Below are 15889 nucleotides of genomic sequence, written 5' to 3'. Positions count from 1 at the left end.
GAGCCGTGCGGCTCTTTTGGAGATCCGCTTCTCTCTCGTTCAGTGAGCCGTGCGGCTGTTTTGAAGGGGCGCTTCTCTGTCGTTCAGTGAGCCGTTCGAAGAACCGTTCAATCAGAGCCGGGTCTTCTGGCAAAGTGTGTATTTCTGGGCGAGTTGGTTGCGATGCATTCCGAGTAAAAGAGCGCTCGCAGAGCTTGTCCTCGCTTTGTGTTGTCCTGCGGTGTTGTGTCTTCCTTGTTGTCGTCCGTTGTCCGCGAGCGCTGTTTCGCTCAGAACGTGTCTTCTGGCAAATCATTGGCAAAGGATGGCGCCGTTCGTTGACAGCTGTTGTTCGAGCGATGTCTCACGACTCCCACTGATCGTGCATCGTGAGCTGGTGCAACATTTCGAAGGTGTTAGTAAAAATACCTATAACACGGTTATTCTACTAATGCACATATCGCTTTTTTTAAAGGCAAATAACTAAACTCTATAGCAGAGGTTACAGTGTAACCTGCTAGTTATTTGGCTTTCTTGAAAACAAAACGATATATGCATCAGTAAAATAGCCGTGTAGTAAATTCAGGCATGGTCTCTTCCTTTTCTTAAGAGAGGAACAGGGCCTCTCCAGGCAGTGTTTGAAGATGGGGACGATTGTCGAATGCAGATGATGAAGAGAGGCAATATATCTACATAAATGTACAAAGGCAAACTGAGTTACAGAAGCAGATCTCACACAGACGGCCGAACTAACTGTAACTAAAAAAAGGTAATTCTCACACAGAGAACATACACTACAAGACCTTATCGACCCACGTGTTAAAGCCTAGGTATATTTGCAGAATTACAAGTCACTGCACGGGGCCTCTAGCTAAACTAGGCAATACCGACTTGTGATTTGTAATGCATTTGCTTGCGTTTTTGTAAGTTTTATAAACAAAGAAGTTAGAGCGGCCGTATTTCGAGGCCCGTCCTAAGTTTCGATAACCAATGAAGGTAGCCACGTACAGCCCTGAAGTTTGACACAACCTCGAGCCCAGGGCTTGGATAAAAGAAAAAACACATAACGAAAATTTCCGAAAAACCTATTATTACGCGAACCCTTACCCTTACTGCGTGATGCTCTTTTCCTTCCCCGCCCCACCTGCGCGTCGCCTCTCGAAGGATGACAAGTTTTCTTTCTTTTTTTTCTCAGCTAACTGGCGGTGCCACTAACCCACTGGCTCGTCCCAGAAATATCAGATAGTGGAGGCCCGCGACGCATAGAGACGCGCTTGAAGGAGCCGGTAGCATGCGGAAGAAAAAGAAAAAAAAAAGTGATGGTCCCTGCGCCGCACTTGTGGAGAGAGGGAGTGGAAAGGAAGGAACCACGGCTCACTCGTTCTTTAAAGGAGTTGCTCAAAAGACCCGGCTCTTTCCTGAGCGACCCAAGTGAGCGGGTGAGCCGTTCAAATGATCCGGCTCACTTCAGTGAGCGGAGCCGTTCTGAGCCGCTCACTGAAGTGAGCCGTTATGCCCATCTCTAAATCGAAGTGTCTCTCGGCGTCCGGGGCAGCGGCGTTTTATACCCACGGAGTCGAGGGCAAGAAGGAACGGCTTGGGAAGAGGCGTCCGATACGGCGACGCTTGAACATGTCCAGACGTGACGGGCGCGTCCGCCAGGCCAGCGCCGGTCAGACCTCCTCGCCTCCCAGTTGGGGAGCTCCTCTCCCCGGCTGCCGCGCTTTGACAAGCGTGGGCACCAACATGCACACACACACACACACGACGACACGTGGCACTGAAACCTGCCTGGACGCGCTTGGCGGGAGGCGTTGCGGCCGCGATGAACGAAGCCGCGGCATCCGTTGCATCCGCGCCGGCTATACCGCGCGTCGTAGGCGAGACGTAACAGGAGGTACGGGGTCCACTGGATCGAGCTCTCTCGCCTACTTGCATGTACCTCAGGTGTGTACTGTGAATGTATTAAATTAACCGAAAGCTCGAAGAGAACAGCTCCGCCCAACTGCCGAAGCTATTGAATGGAGCCGCAAACAAATTAGTTGGAGGAGAGCGTAGTCACGGTCTCTGCAAGTTCCAAATCTCCTTCTTTTAACTGCCTTGTATCTTGTCTCCCGTCCCTAATAAACGATTTCCGTTTAGTGTGAAGTTGACTGACACTGCCGGGAACGTTTCACCGGGCGAGCGTACGAAGACGCAAGTGCTCTTTATACTGCTAACTGCCTTGTACGATCACCGACCATCGTGCCATCATAGTTTTCATAGACCGTGACAATCATCTGACCAGCCTTAACAGTCTCCTTCAAAGGCTAACTGGCGCTTGAAGCGGCACTTGGAGTTCTTCTGCTGTTCGGCGCTTGTAAATCGAGGTGCGTCGAAAACAAAACCACGGGGCACGCGAAGCTCATAGACGCGAAGCGCCATAACAAGTCGACTCTCTTCTGGCCGCCTGTGGCGCCGCCAAGCATCAGTTTTCTTTGCTTCCAAAATTCAGGTGGTCATTTGCCTGTTTTCCTTTTGTGATAAAAGTGCTCTAACAAAACTTACTTCAATATTGTACCGCGTAACCTTCCTTTGTCAGCCTCAGAGATTCGTGGCGCCCATGTAGGAAGGAAAATTCTTCCAAGGTGGCGTCTCTTGTCCTATGATGATACCACGCTTTTACTTGCGAGATTGGCCTGTTTTGGCGATACCTGTATTTTGGGTCTTGCTATTTTCTACCTTACAAGAGCTTTGTTATCAGCAAGAGGGGCGCTTTTCTGATCAGCAGCTGGTATTCTATCGATACAAGCCAACTTCAATTTATCCTCAGTGTCCCTCTAAAAACAGGAACTGATACCTCTACAATATTTAGTTCATGTGAGCAACAGATAACCGAAAAGCAGAAATAATTACAAATTCCTAGAATAATAGTTTATATTTACTACGAAATTTTCTAAAAATATTTGACTAAGGCATTCTATGATCGACCACAAGTAAACGCTTTCATGTATTTATTTCGATTATTCTAACGGACTGAACAGAACGACAGCTGTTTCAACAATAAATTTCTTCATATAATGATTTCTTTAGCATTTATACTACAGAAAGACTGTCATAAAAATTTCTCAGGAGAGCGGAAAGAGAGCTTTCCGACCATAAAGCGAACAATATGGATGTAGCACAAATGGTTCCGCAAAATTTCATGCATGATTGCCCGTATAGCGAAACACCATTGTTATGGCGGGCCAGTAGTTTTATTGGAGTCTAACTTTAATCTATTTTTGGCTGGAATTTTCTTGTAAACAACTGTGTATTGAATACGCTCGACGGGCTTCTGTTCGAATAGTGTTAAGAACAGCATAGTCTGCACCCCTGCAAGGCAGGCGGTATATGCTGCTTGTGAGTCCGTGTGAACATCGTGCGTGGAAGGTGGCGGATTCTGTCTTTCTATAATTCTAGTAATGGCAAAGAATATCGCAATGAGCTCGAGATTAGTTAGAGCGTGTTCCTCGGAGATAAGCGGGAACTGCTACCGCTTCGTGAAAACCTTTCTTGTGGACAGAACGTTCCGAGTAATGTTTGGGGATACTCAAGGTGAATGGCAGCGTAACTAAATCGGTGTCCCGCAAGGTGCTGTCATATCGCCGGATCTTTTTAACATCGCTATGTGAGGTCTCCCGCTAATGATATCGACTATACCCGGTTTAAATTTTGCCATGCATACGGACGATACAACGGTATGGACCGATTCGGGGTCCCCAGCGGAGCAAGAACTAGCCCTACAGACAGGCCTCAATGCCGTCCATGGCTACATCAAGAAGTGTGGCATGAAAACTTCTCCGGAAAAAATCGAGTACGTGGTTGTCATAAACGGTCCGCGGCAGCGAGCGGAGGCCGAACGAAATCTTATCTCTCTTCGTTTAGGGAACTCAGTTATTTTCCGGAAACAAATAATCCCTATACTCCGGCATACTTACTGACGAGGACGAAGGAGCCAAAAGCTGGCTTCATAGCATGGTGCTTATTTGCCATCACGCTTTGCACCTCATGCGCCACGTCTCTGCGCGTGGGTGGGGAATCGAAGAGGTAGGGCTCTGTTAGATAGCCCTGGCACTCACAGCATCAAAACCCAACGCCTTAAGCTTGAGCGAATCACTCGCAAGGCGATGCGCCCGGTTACTGGTCAGCGCCAGTACTGCCCAGTAGCTGACCTATAAGAATGCAGCAAAATCAATGCCCTGCAGGGTGTGGCAGAGCAGCAGTTGTAAATCCAGCGTGACCGTCTCTTCCTCCATAAAAACGCAGCCGCCGCTGTCGGGTTCGAACCCGGGAACTTCGGCTACTGATCCTGAGTTCTCGGGTTCGAACCCGACCGCGGCGGCTGCGTTTTTATGGAGGAAGAACGCTAAGGCGCCCGTGTGCTATGCGATGTCAGTGCACATTAAAAATCCCCAGGTGGTCGAAATTATTCCGGAGCCCTCCACTACGGCACCTCTCACTTCCTTTCTTCTTTCACTCCCTCCTTTCTCCCTTCCCTTACGGCGCGGTTCAGGTGTCCAACGATATATGAGACAGATACTGCGCCATTTACTTTCCCCAAAAACCAATTATTATTATTATTCTCCACAACGGGGGCTAGCCGTCAGATCGTGCGGGCCTTACACTAGAGCGTTGAAAATTTAGAGCCGCTCTCATCTCCTCCGCCAACCTTTTAGCCCGAGGTTCTTTAAACCAGGTTCAGGTGGCCTCGGATCGGGGATTCGCGAGGGAGCGAATGCACTCGTTCAGCGAGATGACGCAGGCCTACAGAGCCTCGCGCCAGCTCTGCCCCCCAACCCACCCCTCCCTAGATAACAAACACGCAACACTCTGGCGCAAACTACAGACGCACACACTCCCCTCACCCCTGACCCTAGCCCACTATCACCCCTCCTTCCCCACTCCTGCCTGCACCTTGTGCCCAGAACCATTCGCCTCTTCCCTCCACATCCTCTCCCTCTGCCCGGCGGACCCTCCCCCGCGCGGCCTAGAGGACCTCAAGACCTGGGAAGACTGGGAGACCCTGCTGCGCTCGGAGGACCCGGCCGTGCGGACCATCGCCACCGGCCGGGCTGCCAGTGTTATGGACCTTAGGGACATAAACACTTGAGTGCAGTAGGGTCGTGCGGAGACCCAGGGGCGTGCCCCGACTTCCTCTCCAACAATAAAGTTTTTTTCTCTCTCTCTCTCTCATCTCCTGCCCCACTATGGGAACTAGTGGATTTAGTAGATGGCATGCATTGTATATCATCTATGCATGGTATGCATACATGGTATACTGGACCCTGAGTTCAGCTAATCCCCAAAGGCGCAAAGCTGCCGCTAGACGTCAGGAGAAGATGACACGCAAGCAAGCCCAGGAAGGGGCCATGCAACTTTATAAAGACGCCGCTCATTTTCAACATTGCGCCGCGACACATTGTGAAAATTAAAACCGGGAATACACCAGCATTCGCAGGATACCTGACCTAGCGATGTTAAACACATCCGGCGATATGACAGCACCTTGCAGGACACCGAATTAGTTACGCTGCCATTCACCCTGAATACCCCCAACCATTACTGAGAACGCTCTGTCCGCAAGAAAGGCTTTCACGAAGTGGTAGCAGTTCCCGCTTATTCCCACTTCCTGAAGCCGATGAAGTATGGTCGACTGGGAAGCGGAATCAAACGCCTTTTTGATGCCTACCCCAACAACCACCCGGAGCTGTGCGCTGCTAGGGTAAGCGATAATGTCGTTATGAAGCCTTCTGATAGTACGTTGAGCGGAGAGCCCTCAACGAAAACCTAAATGCATAGAGGACAGGACGTTGTACTTGTCTAAGTACCATTCAAATCTGCTTAGAGCCATTCGTTTCGTGGCCTTACAAAGGTTGGATGTTAGCGACATAGCCATCTTAGCCATACAAAGTTCGGTTGTTAGCGAAATCGGCCTGAGGAATTATGTCCTACTTACTTGCAGGTTTTAGAACTGGTTTCAAAACTGTTTCCTTCCAGGCAGGGAAAGACCCCCGTTGGTCCCGTATAAGTTTATCTCTTTCAACAGCGCAAGTTTATAGACCTGGAAAGGTTCAGAAATGTTCAATAGCGTACACCATCCTGTCCCGGAGGGCTGCTGTGGCTGGAGTCATAACAGATTGTCTCCATATTTGTCTGATGTGAAGGGGACGTCGTAATCTTTCGTTGTATTTAATAGTTGGTCCACGGGCATGGCATGCACATTTTCAGGTTGGGCAAAAAAGACCATCCTTTCTTGTATATCTAGCTCGTCCTAGGAGGCGTTCATTTTTAGGGCCACTTCCTGGGAAGGAGAAATCGGCTTTTGCGTCCTAGGATAGATCCAAATATGCGTCAAATCTCGATAGGTTAACTGCTCCATTGTGCGAGTGGCACAGGAGCTGCCAATTTCGGAGAGCAAGGTGCACAGTATAGTCCTCAACCTCTTGAGTAATGCGAGTGAGATCACGCTTACAATGGGATGTCCAGCCAGATCGGCAACAAGCCGCGAGAGCACAAAGCCTACGATTCGACAGACTCAAAAGGTGAGAGTCTGGCTTCGGGGCATCGAATTTGATTAAAAGATTCCTTGTAGCTTTCTTCTTGTCATCGTAGATCTGAGCATTGAGCTCGTCTAATCCTGTGGGAACGTTCACTTCAGTGAGCATGCTACTCAGATCATCCCATGAGACGTGCTCCTGTATTCGATAGCGTGGTGGCCGCTGTAGTGAATTTCGCCCTCGAGGGGCTTATGACACCACCACATGATAGCGATCACTGCCCATGACATCATCAGCCTATGACAATAGGATCTCACTGGTTTGGAAAACAAGTGTCAGGTCTGGAGAAGTGTCTTGTTGACCTCTCTGCTGGCCAAAGCGAAGGGCTAACATGTTTTCGTTGGCGATGTTAAGTTCGGCTTTGACAATGCGCTGCTGTAGGTGCATTCCACTAGCATCTGATTGATGACACCCTCAGCTGCTGTGCATGGCGTTAAACTTTTTCCCAACAATAACGCGATCCTGGGAATACATCCTTGAGAAGTGTTCCAAAAAGATATATCCACTCGATGTGTCGAAGTACTGAACGATCTGGCACAAGCCGAAAAAACCTAGGGATGTTTTTGACCGTCTAAGGTTAGGCGCACTCTCGCTGCCTCCTGCGTCTGCATGGACCACGCGGAAGTATCAAGCTCGATGTGGGCCCGCGCGAGAGAACAAGAACGCATGTCTACCCATTGGCTATCTGAATCGGTAGGTTGCGATCCTGGCCCAGGACATCGTTGCTCTATGGAAGGGGTGCAGTTAGGTACGTACCCTATTAGATTTGGCTTATTAGTGCCAGTCATCTGAAGTAGTATAGCTAAAGGAAACGTCGGCGTGATGGACAGTTTCCTCTGAAGTTCTGACGGATTCCCTGGCAGTTCCATTGCGAGATCCATAAAGAAGAGTCCAAAGCAAGAATGTCATGAGGTTTCGCGCTAATGCCAACGTTATTAAAACGGAAGGTGCGCGGAAGTGAAGATGATCTGTGCCCGATTCCAGGCTCTTGGTTCAGAGAAACCTGTGACACTCCCAAGACTGGCAGCATGCGCTTGATCACCTCGGCAGTGACCAGTTCGAAAATGTGCTGGAGCTGATCTTCATCTGAGTATACCGTGCGCGAGCAGTCTTTCGCATGATGTATTTCTGCACCGTGTTGTGCAGCATGGAGAGTTTCAGCATATGTCCACGAAAATCCAAAACAGCGCGACAGGCGGGACAGAGAAGAGAGGACACAACACAGAGCGCTCTGTGTTTTGTCCTCTTTTCTCTGTCCCGTCTGTCGCGCTGTTATGGATTATCGTGAGCACCAACTCGCCCAACAAATGGTATTGTCGAGCATATGCGCGATGTATGCATTCTTGCTTTGTAGCCTGCGCGGGATGCTCAAAAGTTGTTGTGAGGGACGAAGAAACGGCGTTCCTTAGACTAAAGCCCTCAGGTTGTGTGGAGCGTTTGTGTGCATCTTGCCCTGTAGTTTTGTTTTCTCTGCCTCCTGTCTTCGATGATGGCTGACTTTGTATTCGAGGGAAGTCATCATTCACAAGCACAAGTGGCTCCGAGGCTAGTTGCTGTGTACTAGTAGGGCTCTTCTGCCCAGTCATCGGCAACATTTGGTTGCCAAGTAGAAGCTCAGCTTGTTCCTTGAACTCCTTTCGTCACGATATTCGGATACGGCGGACAGTGCCTTCCTCAGGGTTTTGGTAGCCTCTCACCAAGCACAGCACTTTGGGTCTCTCTCTACGTGGCGACCTTTGAAATTTGGGCATAGTGGTCCTGTCGGACAAACCTCGAGGTTGCCATGGGTGGTGGGACTGCAGAACAGGCATCCACGTTGGTCGACTAGTGAACACGAATTTGTCCTGTGCAAGATTTTGTGACAGGTCTCACAAATTAGGTGTCGGGTGATAAGGTGCTACCAGTAGGTGTATGCTGTATAGATGAATTTGGCAGGTATGTAGATCCCTCAAACATGATAACAGCTGCTCCGTCCTTGCGCATCGGCCCGGCATAAATTATCTTGCTTGGGTAGCACGTCAGGTCGGCCATGAGCTGCTCGTTAACCCGTTGGCACGATACATTACACCGCGGATCTGGCCGAAGGGAATGGTTTGATAAGCCTTTATAGCTGTCGCCTTTCCATAAATTAAGAGTAGTGCTAGAAGATGACTCTCGCATGTGCATGCGATATATGGAATGCAAACTGATTGCTTCAAGAGGCAGTATTTCAAAGCCTGAGTGAACATGAATTTTCTAAAGCTCATTGGCAATGGCTTCGTGCAGCCAGTGTGCGGGGAGTGGGCCTAATTGTCTAGGTGAGGTTAGCTTAATTATGAGAGTGTATTCAGCGCTGAGTAGATCGGCAGCTGCAGCTTTGTTCTTTCGCCTAACAGGCTGCCAATCATCCTCTTGAGAATGGTCATTATAGCAAGGTGATTGATTCTGCCCAATGCGGTGATAATGGGCGCCTACGCAGCGCCCCGCGTTCGAAAATGCCCATCCCCGTAGCGAGAATTTAGGCTACAGCTGCCGGCGAGCGGCCAAGCATTATGTCGTGTCGTTTGTTCACAAAGCTACCGCTTTCTTGAGCTATTTTGGAGGTGCCTAACCCCCTCCTAGGTTGCTTGGCAAATTACGAAAATGTAGAAGTGCAAGATCCTACCTGAGAAAGCTTTGTTCCAGACATGTTTTCCGCTGAAAGAACACAGAACGAAGCGGAGACAGGTTTCGCCGCAACCTCATGGCTGGAATCCTTATCCGTCATGCTTGCGTCGGCGCCAAGCATAGCGATAGATGGCGCCGCGTTATCTGTTGTCGCTGCAGAGCGATTTCGCCGCGGCGTCTTGCCAAGGCTGCCCGGTAGCCATGTTGGCGGCATCGCTGGTAGTCATATCCGATGAATCGTGTATCGGCATGCTTTCCTGGGTGCCTTCACATCGCTCTTGTGAAAATCTCGTTCGCCGCGTTATTGCGTTCACTGTAGCAAACGAACTGGATTCACGCCATCCGAGGAGGCATCGGACGCCCAGTCGCCGCCTGGTTGCGTCGCATACAGCAAATGTCACACAGTTATTCTTGGACTTGAACTGCGCACCGAGGCTATGCCTAGCGCCTCCGGTGACGTGCTGGCGGGGTAGCTCCGCCTGCGCCGCTTGCCTCAGTGGCATTCCCGCCAGTACAACTGCCCCCTGAGCATGGGCCGGACCTCCAAAATCTTACCTTTGTTTCATCGGATACGGCTCCTGCCCTGCCTTTTCCAGATGTACAACAGCTCGTGAGTGACTTACCCTCTGGACAGAACACAGATACGGCTGCTCAGCCTATACTTCTGGATCGACCTCTACCAGTACTACATGAGACGCCGAGCACTCCAATGGACCTGTCATAACCACCGCCAATAGGGCCGCCGGCCCTCCCCTCTCCTCAAAAGCGCCCTTCGGGAGACGCTGCAACGGGTTCCTCTTCGGCCAGCGGCGGCGCACAAGGCAAACGTTCCTTCCTAACCACAGACCGCCCAGTTGTGTCTACCCACGGCTCAGTGAGTTTCCAAGCCACTATCAAATCTCTGGCAACGAAAACCCTTACAGATATACCGACGAAAATTCTGCAGGAAAATGTGGATGCATGTCTCGGAACGAAAGGTTTTCGTGGTTTTAAGGCCAGAAAGAAGTATAATATTATTGCTGTGTGGCTCACGACCTTGGCTGCCGTGGAACGTCTGCAAACGCTACAGTGCATTGCAGTTACCAGTGAGGTCTCGGTACCGGCACAGGTGTACCTGGTTGATGGATCCGACTTGCAACGTTGTGTTGTCTACAACGTCGATGTTAATCTGAACCAGGCCGCCCTTCAGCATGAGCTTTATTTTCCCACTCACCGATTGATCCAAGCACGTTTTATAGGAAAAGGGCACTCATGCATTGTCAGCCTGCAAGGCCCACCAACACCACCGGCCTGCTTGAACTACTATGGCTGCATTTTACGAACTCGGCCATTCAAACCAACCGCCGTCTACTGCTAAAGTTGCTTCGACCTGGCCATATACGTAGACTCAAGTGGAACCTGCGCCGGGAGGCGCAGCGGCGTTCGTATGTGGCCTCTGCAAAACTGACGACCACGACATCACATCGCCCACTTGCCCCTGCTTTACAAGGCAACAGAAAAGATTCGTCGTGAGTACTCTAAGCAAATGTCTGTGAATGTGAATAGACCCCTTGTGCAAACCTCCAACCGGTTTGCAGCTCTTCAGTCGGATGATGACGAGAGGCCTGAACTTCCCGTGCTGCACACGCATGAAACTGCTACCCAGCAGACTTGTAGCGGTAAACTGCGTACGGACCGCTGACATCAGCAGGCTACAAAACAGCGTAGCATACCGGAACCTCCCAACGATGACATGGTGACAGTTGATGACCAAATCGCACGCCTTTTGACAGAGGTCTCAAAGCTCCGACAACGCCGTGAACTGCTGCGCGCCTTAGACATGCAGCGAGATCTGGCACCCCCACTAGAAGTGATGAAGCAGCACCGATCATGCCCCGCCCACCAGCTTCTTTCACCGCTCTTCCCAGAGTACCTGCTACATTGCCAGATAACTATACAGCATCCCTGCTCCGCTTCATGGTTACCCAGTTATCCAACCTGACATCTTTTCTCTTGCAACGCTTGGGCTACTAACCGAAGATGGCGCGTTCCAGCTTTTCTGGTGTGTTCCAGTGGAACTGTAGAGGCCTCTCCACTAAAGTGGGAGAGCTCAAAACCCGTCTTCGCTTGCACAAGCTCCAGGTGTGTGCCATGTTACTGCATGAGACCAATGCCTTGCCGGCAATTCCGGACTTCAGTGGTTACGTGTCGCCATCGATGAACTCCCATCGTATGCACACTGATTCCCCTCCAGGAAAGGCGGCGGTGTACGTTGACACCCCTTTCCCTCATGTATGCCTCTCTCTGGAAACCTGGTGTACCTCGTATCAGGAGGTAGTTGCAGTTGCTGTGAAATTACCCAAGGCCACTGTTGTGGTCGTATCCTACTGCGTAAGACCAGCGGGTGGCGCTCCCTCCCGTATTAATGTGGGCTGGTTATTGACTGCGAAGGAAATACCCCGGGTGTCCGATTTTAGTTGGAGGTGATTTCAACGCCCTACACTCCGACTGGGATACCCTACTTCGAGCCCCTGCGGAAGGCCTGTGCAGGATGCCTTCGCGGATGCGTTGTTTATTCTTCTAAATCACCCCGGTTCAGCAACGCGGGCTATACGCCATAGTCACAGTACCACCTATGCACCTGATCAGACGTGGTGGTCTGGCCCCGGCAGTCTTTCGTGGTACCTTGAGCCTGTCTGTTGGGGGAGTGACCACCACCCTATAATCATCGGTGTCCATCCATCATGTGCTCGCCGGTTACGCCGCAAGTGCACGGTGGTCAACTGGGATTGTTTCCGTACTTTTCTCCAGGATCTCCCTGCGGAGTCGTCACCATCGCTTGTTGACCGCATACAATGCGCGTTAAGCAAGGCTACCACCTCCACCTGGCCAGACATCGATCGACCGGTTCCAGATATTGGTCTGCTCCCCCCCCCCCCGCAAACAAGATAATGGTCGTTGAGAAAATGGCTCAGACTGAAAATTGAAAATATTGCACTTTTCTTGGAACCGGGAGCGCCATCAACATCTCCCAGCAGTAGCAACGCATAGCTCTATATAGCTGTTTCGCAATATCTTTCGGAAGTGCGTTGAATGTTAGGTTGATGTTTATCCTCGAGTCCCGTGAACTTCTTGACATTAGCCTCCTACATATAATCGCAACTTCACTCAGATGCCCAGTATCATTATCGACGTGCAAGGCATTGTTAAGTCAATTGATAACCTGCCAAATTACTGTTCTCCCGGTTATGGTGGAATAACAGCCAAGTTTCAAAAATAAATGTGCTTATACTTCAGTAAGCGTAACAAAATATTTCAATGCCCACTGGGTAGATCCTCAATTCCAACTGCTTGGGAAATAGACAATGTGGTTCCAATACACAGATCCGCCGATAAAACTAATCCTGCGAACTACCGACCCATTTCCCTCAACAGTACTTGCTGCAAGTTGCTAGAGCATGCAATTGTTTTTCTTAGTTAATAAAGTTGCTTTAATGAAATTCACTTTTCACCCCGTCTCCACATGGCTTCCATAAATCTTAATCATGTGTAACGCACCTTATATCTGTTGCGTTTTCCGGTGAAACTGCTCTTTCCTCTAAAACTGATGGCTTGTGCGAAAGATGCTCTCGTAATGCTTTCTGCAGTTCTAAAAAAGACTGACTAGCCGGCGTGTTCGGGGCGGTCAAACACTTAAATAACTTCTACGTCCTCGGACCCATGATACTCAGTAAGGCATCTATTTTGTTCTCGTCTCGAAACTTATTCACTCGCAGGAATGCATTAATCCTCTCTTCGTACGTTTCCCAGTCCAACTGAAATTCATCGAAAGATTCCACTTGCCAAATCGCGACCATCCTGGATGTTTCCGAGTCGCTCCGTCGTTCTTGCGCACTTGGCTGAATATCCGTCTTACCGGTCTCTGTGGGAACCGTCATCGGCCTGCTTCAGGATCCCATCCTCGTCGCCAAAGGTTGTTGCGTCTTGGGAGGGGAACGACACTGTAGCCGAGGTGTAACACAAACTCAGGTTTGATGTCAGCCGGCCATCAGACCGCTCGTCCCGCTGGTCGACGACTGCCCGTGCAAGCCAGCACGCCATACCGACAGGCAAGGGGGCGGTGCCCAAACACCGGCACGTGGCCATGAGTTCGCCGTTTGCTTATCGTGATGCAAACACTACAATATCCTTCACACAAACTCCATAACATTTCAGACCGTTCATTTCGTAGCGACTGTTTCTTTAGGTTTCTCTAAAGCCTTTGACAAGGTTTCCCACGAGCTACATAAATCACTTTCCCTCCACTCTGTCTGCTAAAACACCTTTTTTCTGGCGACTGTGTTATTTACCGCGTTCTAAGGAACGCGAACGTCGCTACAATTCTACACAATGACTTAACTGCTCTCGTAAACGAGGGTGATACTTGGCTCATAGAACTGAGCACTAACAAATGAAAAGTCATACGCGTATCTCGTAGAGATTCCGGTCCCAAACACAAGACTTACTACCTAAGTAACACTGCTTACCAATCCGTTTGCGCCTACATGTACGACGGTGTATAACTTAATTTTTTCAGTTATATATTCCGCTTACATCTCTCGAGTGGAGCCACCTTCCTACTGAAATTGTGTCTATCAATAATAGCGAACGGTTTCCAAACTTTTTAGCTAACATTTTATGATTAGGAGAAACAATCTCTATAACGTTTAACTGCATTTATTGTTTGTTGTCATCCTTCCCCCCTCTTCTGCTCCCCTCGGTAATGCCTCTGGTCCTGAGGGTAAATAAATAAATACAAATTTTTAATTAGGCAGAGAGTCTTAAGACCGCTTACGTGTGAGAATGCGAAAGCATTACTGACCATGAGTGCATTCACACCCACCCACCCGCACACACGCGCGCCCGTATGACACCTCCTGAAACGCTGTAAGACGAACGGTCGCATCACAATTTTGATACAAACATTGTTTTTTGAGGAGAGGAAATGACCCACTGGCTAACTCGCATGCCCCGCCGCGGTGGCTCAGTGGTTAGGGCGCTCGACTACTGATCCGGAGTTCCCGGGTTCGAACCCGACCGCGGCGGCTGCGTTTTTATGGAGGAAAAACGCTAAGGCGCCCGTGTGCTGTGCGATGTCAGTGCACGTTAAAGATCCCCAGGTGGTCGAAATTATTCCGGAGCCCTCCACTACGGCACCTATTATTCCTTTCTTCTTTCACTACCTCCTTTATCCCTTCCCTTACGGCGCGGTTCAGGTGTCCAAAGATATATGAGACAGATACTGCGCCATTTCCTTTCCCGAAAAAACCAACCAACTCGCATCTCGGTCGACACCTCCAACGCGCCTTAAGAGATAGAGAGTCTGGGAAGGCATGCAACTTAAGGTGCATATGTCGACGATTCGCAACCGTGTCGTAAGCTAGCCTCCAACTTGACTAGCACATGCAACACAACACAACCCGCAGATTTGTATGAGGGTTTGATAATGAACGTTTGAGCAGAGATCCTGCTAGGACTTTATTAGCATTATTTCTGGAATGCCTAAGACAGCTCTTTTGAAACTCCCGTCGCAGGCGCACTGACAGGTCCCATCAACTACTACCGGGCGTCTTTCCGGCTGGAGTCAGACGACCTTCCGCCGTACCGCCGTCTCGCCGTCCCTGCTCTCATAGTGTGGGGCTGCCACGATGCGGCGCTGACCAAAGACATCGCGGCGTTGACGCTGCAGTACGCCGGCAGCGGCCGCGTCGAGTACGTGTCCGACGCGGGCCACTGGGTGCACCGCGAGCAACCGAAGCTCGTCAACGACCACATCAGGCGCTTTCTGCTCGGCGGAGGAACCAATTCGCCCACTGGAACGCTCCCCTTTGGCAGCTCAGCGTCAAGCAAATGCTGAACTTAGTTCTGCATGCAGCATCGATCGGCCGCAGATGTGCCAGTAATGTTAGGTCGTCACTACAGAAACGAGAGTAAAAGATTTTATACTGCAGTCGTTCAAACGCTGCAGAACAAGTGGCTTAAGAATTCTAAAAGGTTAAAGGTTGTCTCTGAAGACACGACAGAAGAGACATGGTCAACGATCTTGAAAATCCCGAAGTGCAGCGTTTCCCAGACACGAATTCTAATGTCGAACGCAAATATATGCAGCCATAAAGTGTAGAACAGATGTCTTTACGTTATGTTCTGAACATAAGTAATAATAGATACGGCGAAATTACTCTTACAGAAATTGCTTTACAGAAGGTAAGGCGTATCGTTTTGCTAGACTCATGATGATGCAGTATGTCCACGAAAAAATTAGTCTTAGTTTGACAGAGAATCAAAAGATACAGATCTGCTACACCATTGGCTTTATCTTGAACCCTCCCCCATCTCGAAACGATCGCCGCGACCGCTCCCATGATTAATAGTAGAGGCATGAGCACTGCGCTGCCACGGAAATGTTGCTGTGACAAATAAAGTGAAATAGACATTTTCAACGTGCTCATAAAATTTCCCCTCCAACACATTGCGCTCATCTTAACGGTTTGAACTTACCAAATGTAGCTGTGTTAGCACATTATACACCTTTAAAAAATGCTTAAATGGTGAAGGCGAAAGCCTACTGTACTCTCCTGAAATCTTTTCTTCCCGAGGGCATATAAAACAATCTTTTCCACAATGTCGCACCATCCCAGTCAAAAAAAACCATTGGGTCCAATTGAAGT

At 49.7% G+C, this 15889-nt stretch overlaps 1 protein-coding gene across 2 annotated transcripts in view; it reads left to right on the top strand.

The window, feature by feature from the left end:
- LOC144132613 (epoxide hydrolase 4-like) overlaps positions 1-15603 on the top strand; it is a 34617-nt gene extending 19014 nt beyond the window's left edge. The window contains exon 6 of one of the 2 annotated variants that reach the window (XM_077665146.1): positions 14756-15603. In XM_077665146.1, the coding sequence (XP_077521272.1) occupies positions 14756-15078 (323 nt within the window). In that variant the 3' untranslated portion in view covers positions 15079-15603. Of the gene's footprint in view, positions 1-12992; positions 13288-14755 lie in introns of those variants that run through there. The other variant, XM_077665148.1, reaches the window with a different exon arrangement.
- Positions 15604-15889: the final 286 nt, after the last annotated feature.

This window comes from Amblyomma americanum, chromosome 5 (genome assembly GCF_052857255.1).
Source record: "Amblyomma americanum isolate KBUSLIRL-KWMA chromosome 5, ASM5285725v1, whole genome shotgun sequence".
Lineage (NCBI taxonomy): Eukaryota > Metazoa > Arthropoda > Arachnida > Ixodida > Ixodidae > Amblyomma > Amblyomma americanum.
Note: the sequence above shows the minus strand (reverse complement) of the source record. Positions and strands in the feature narration are given on the sequence as shown.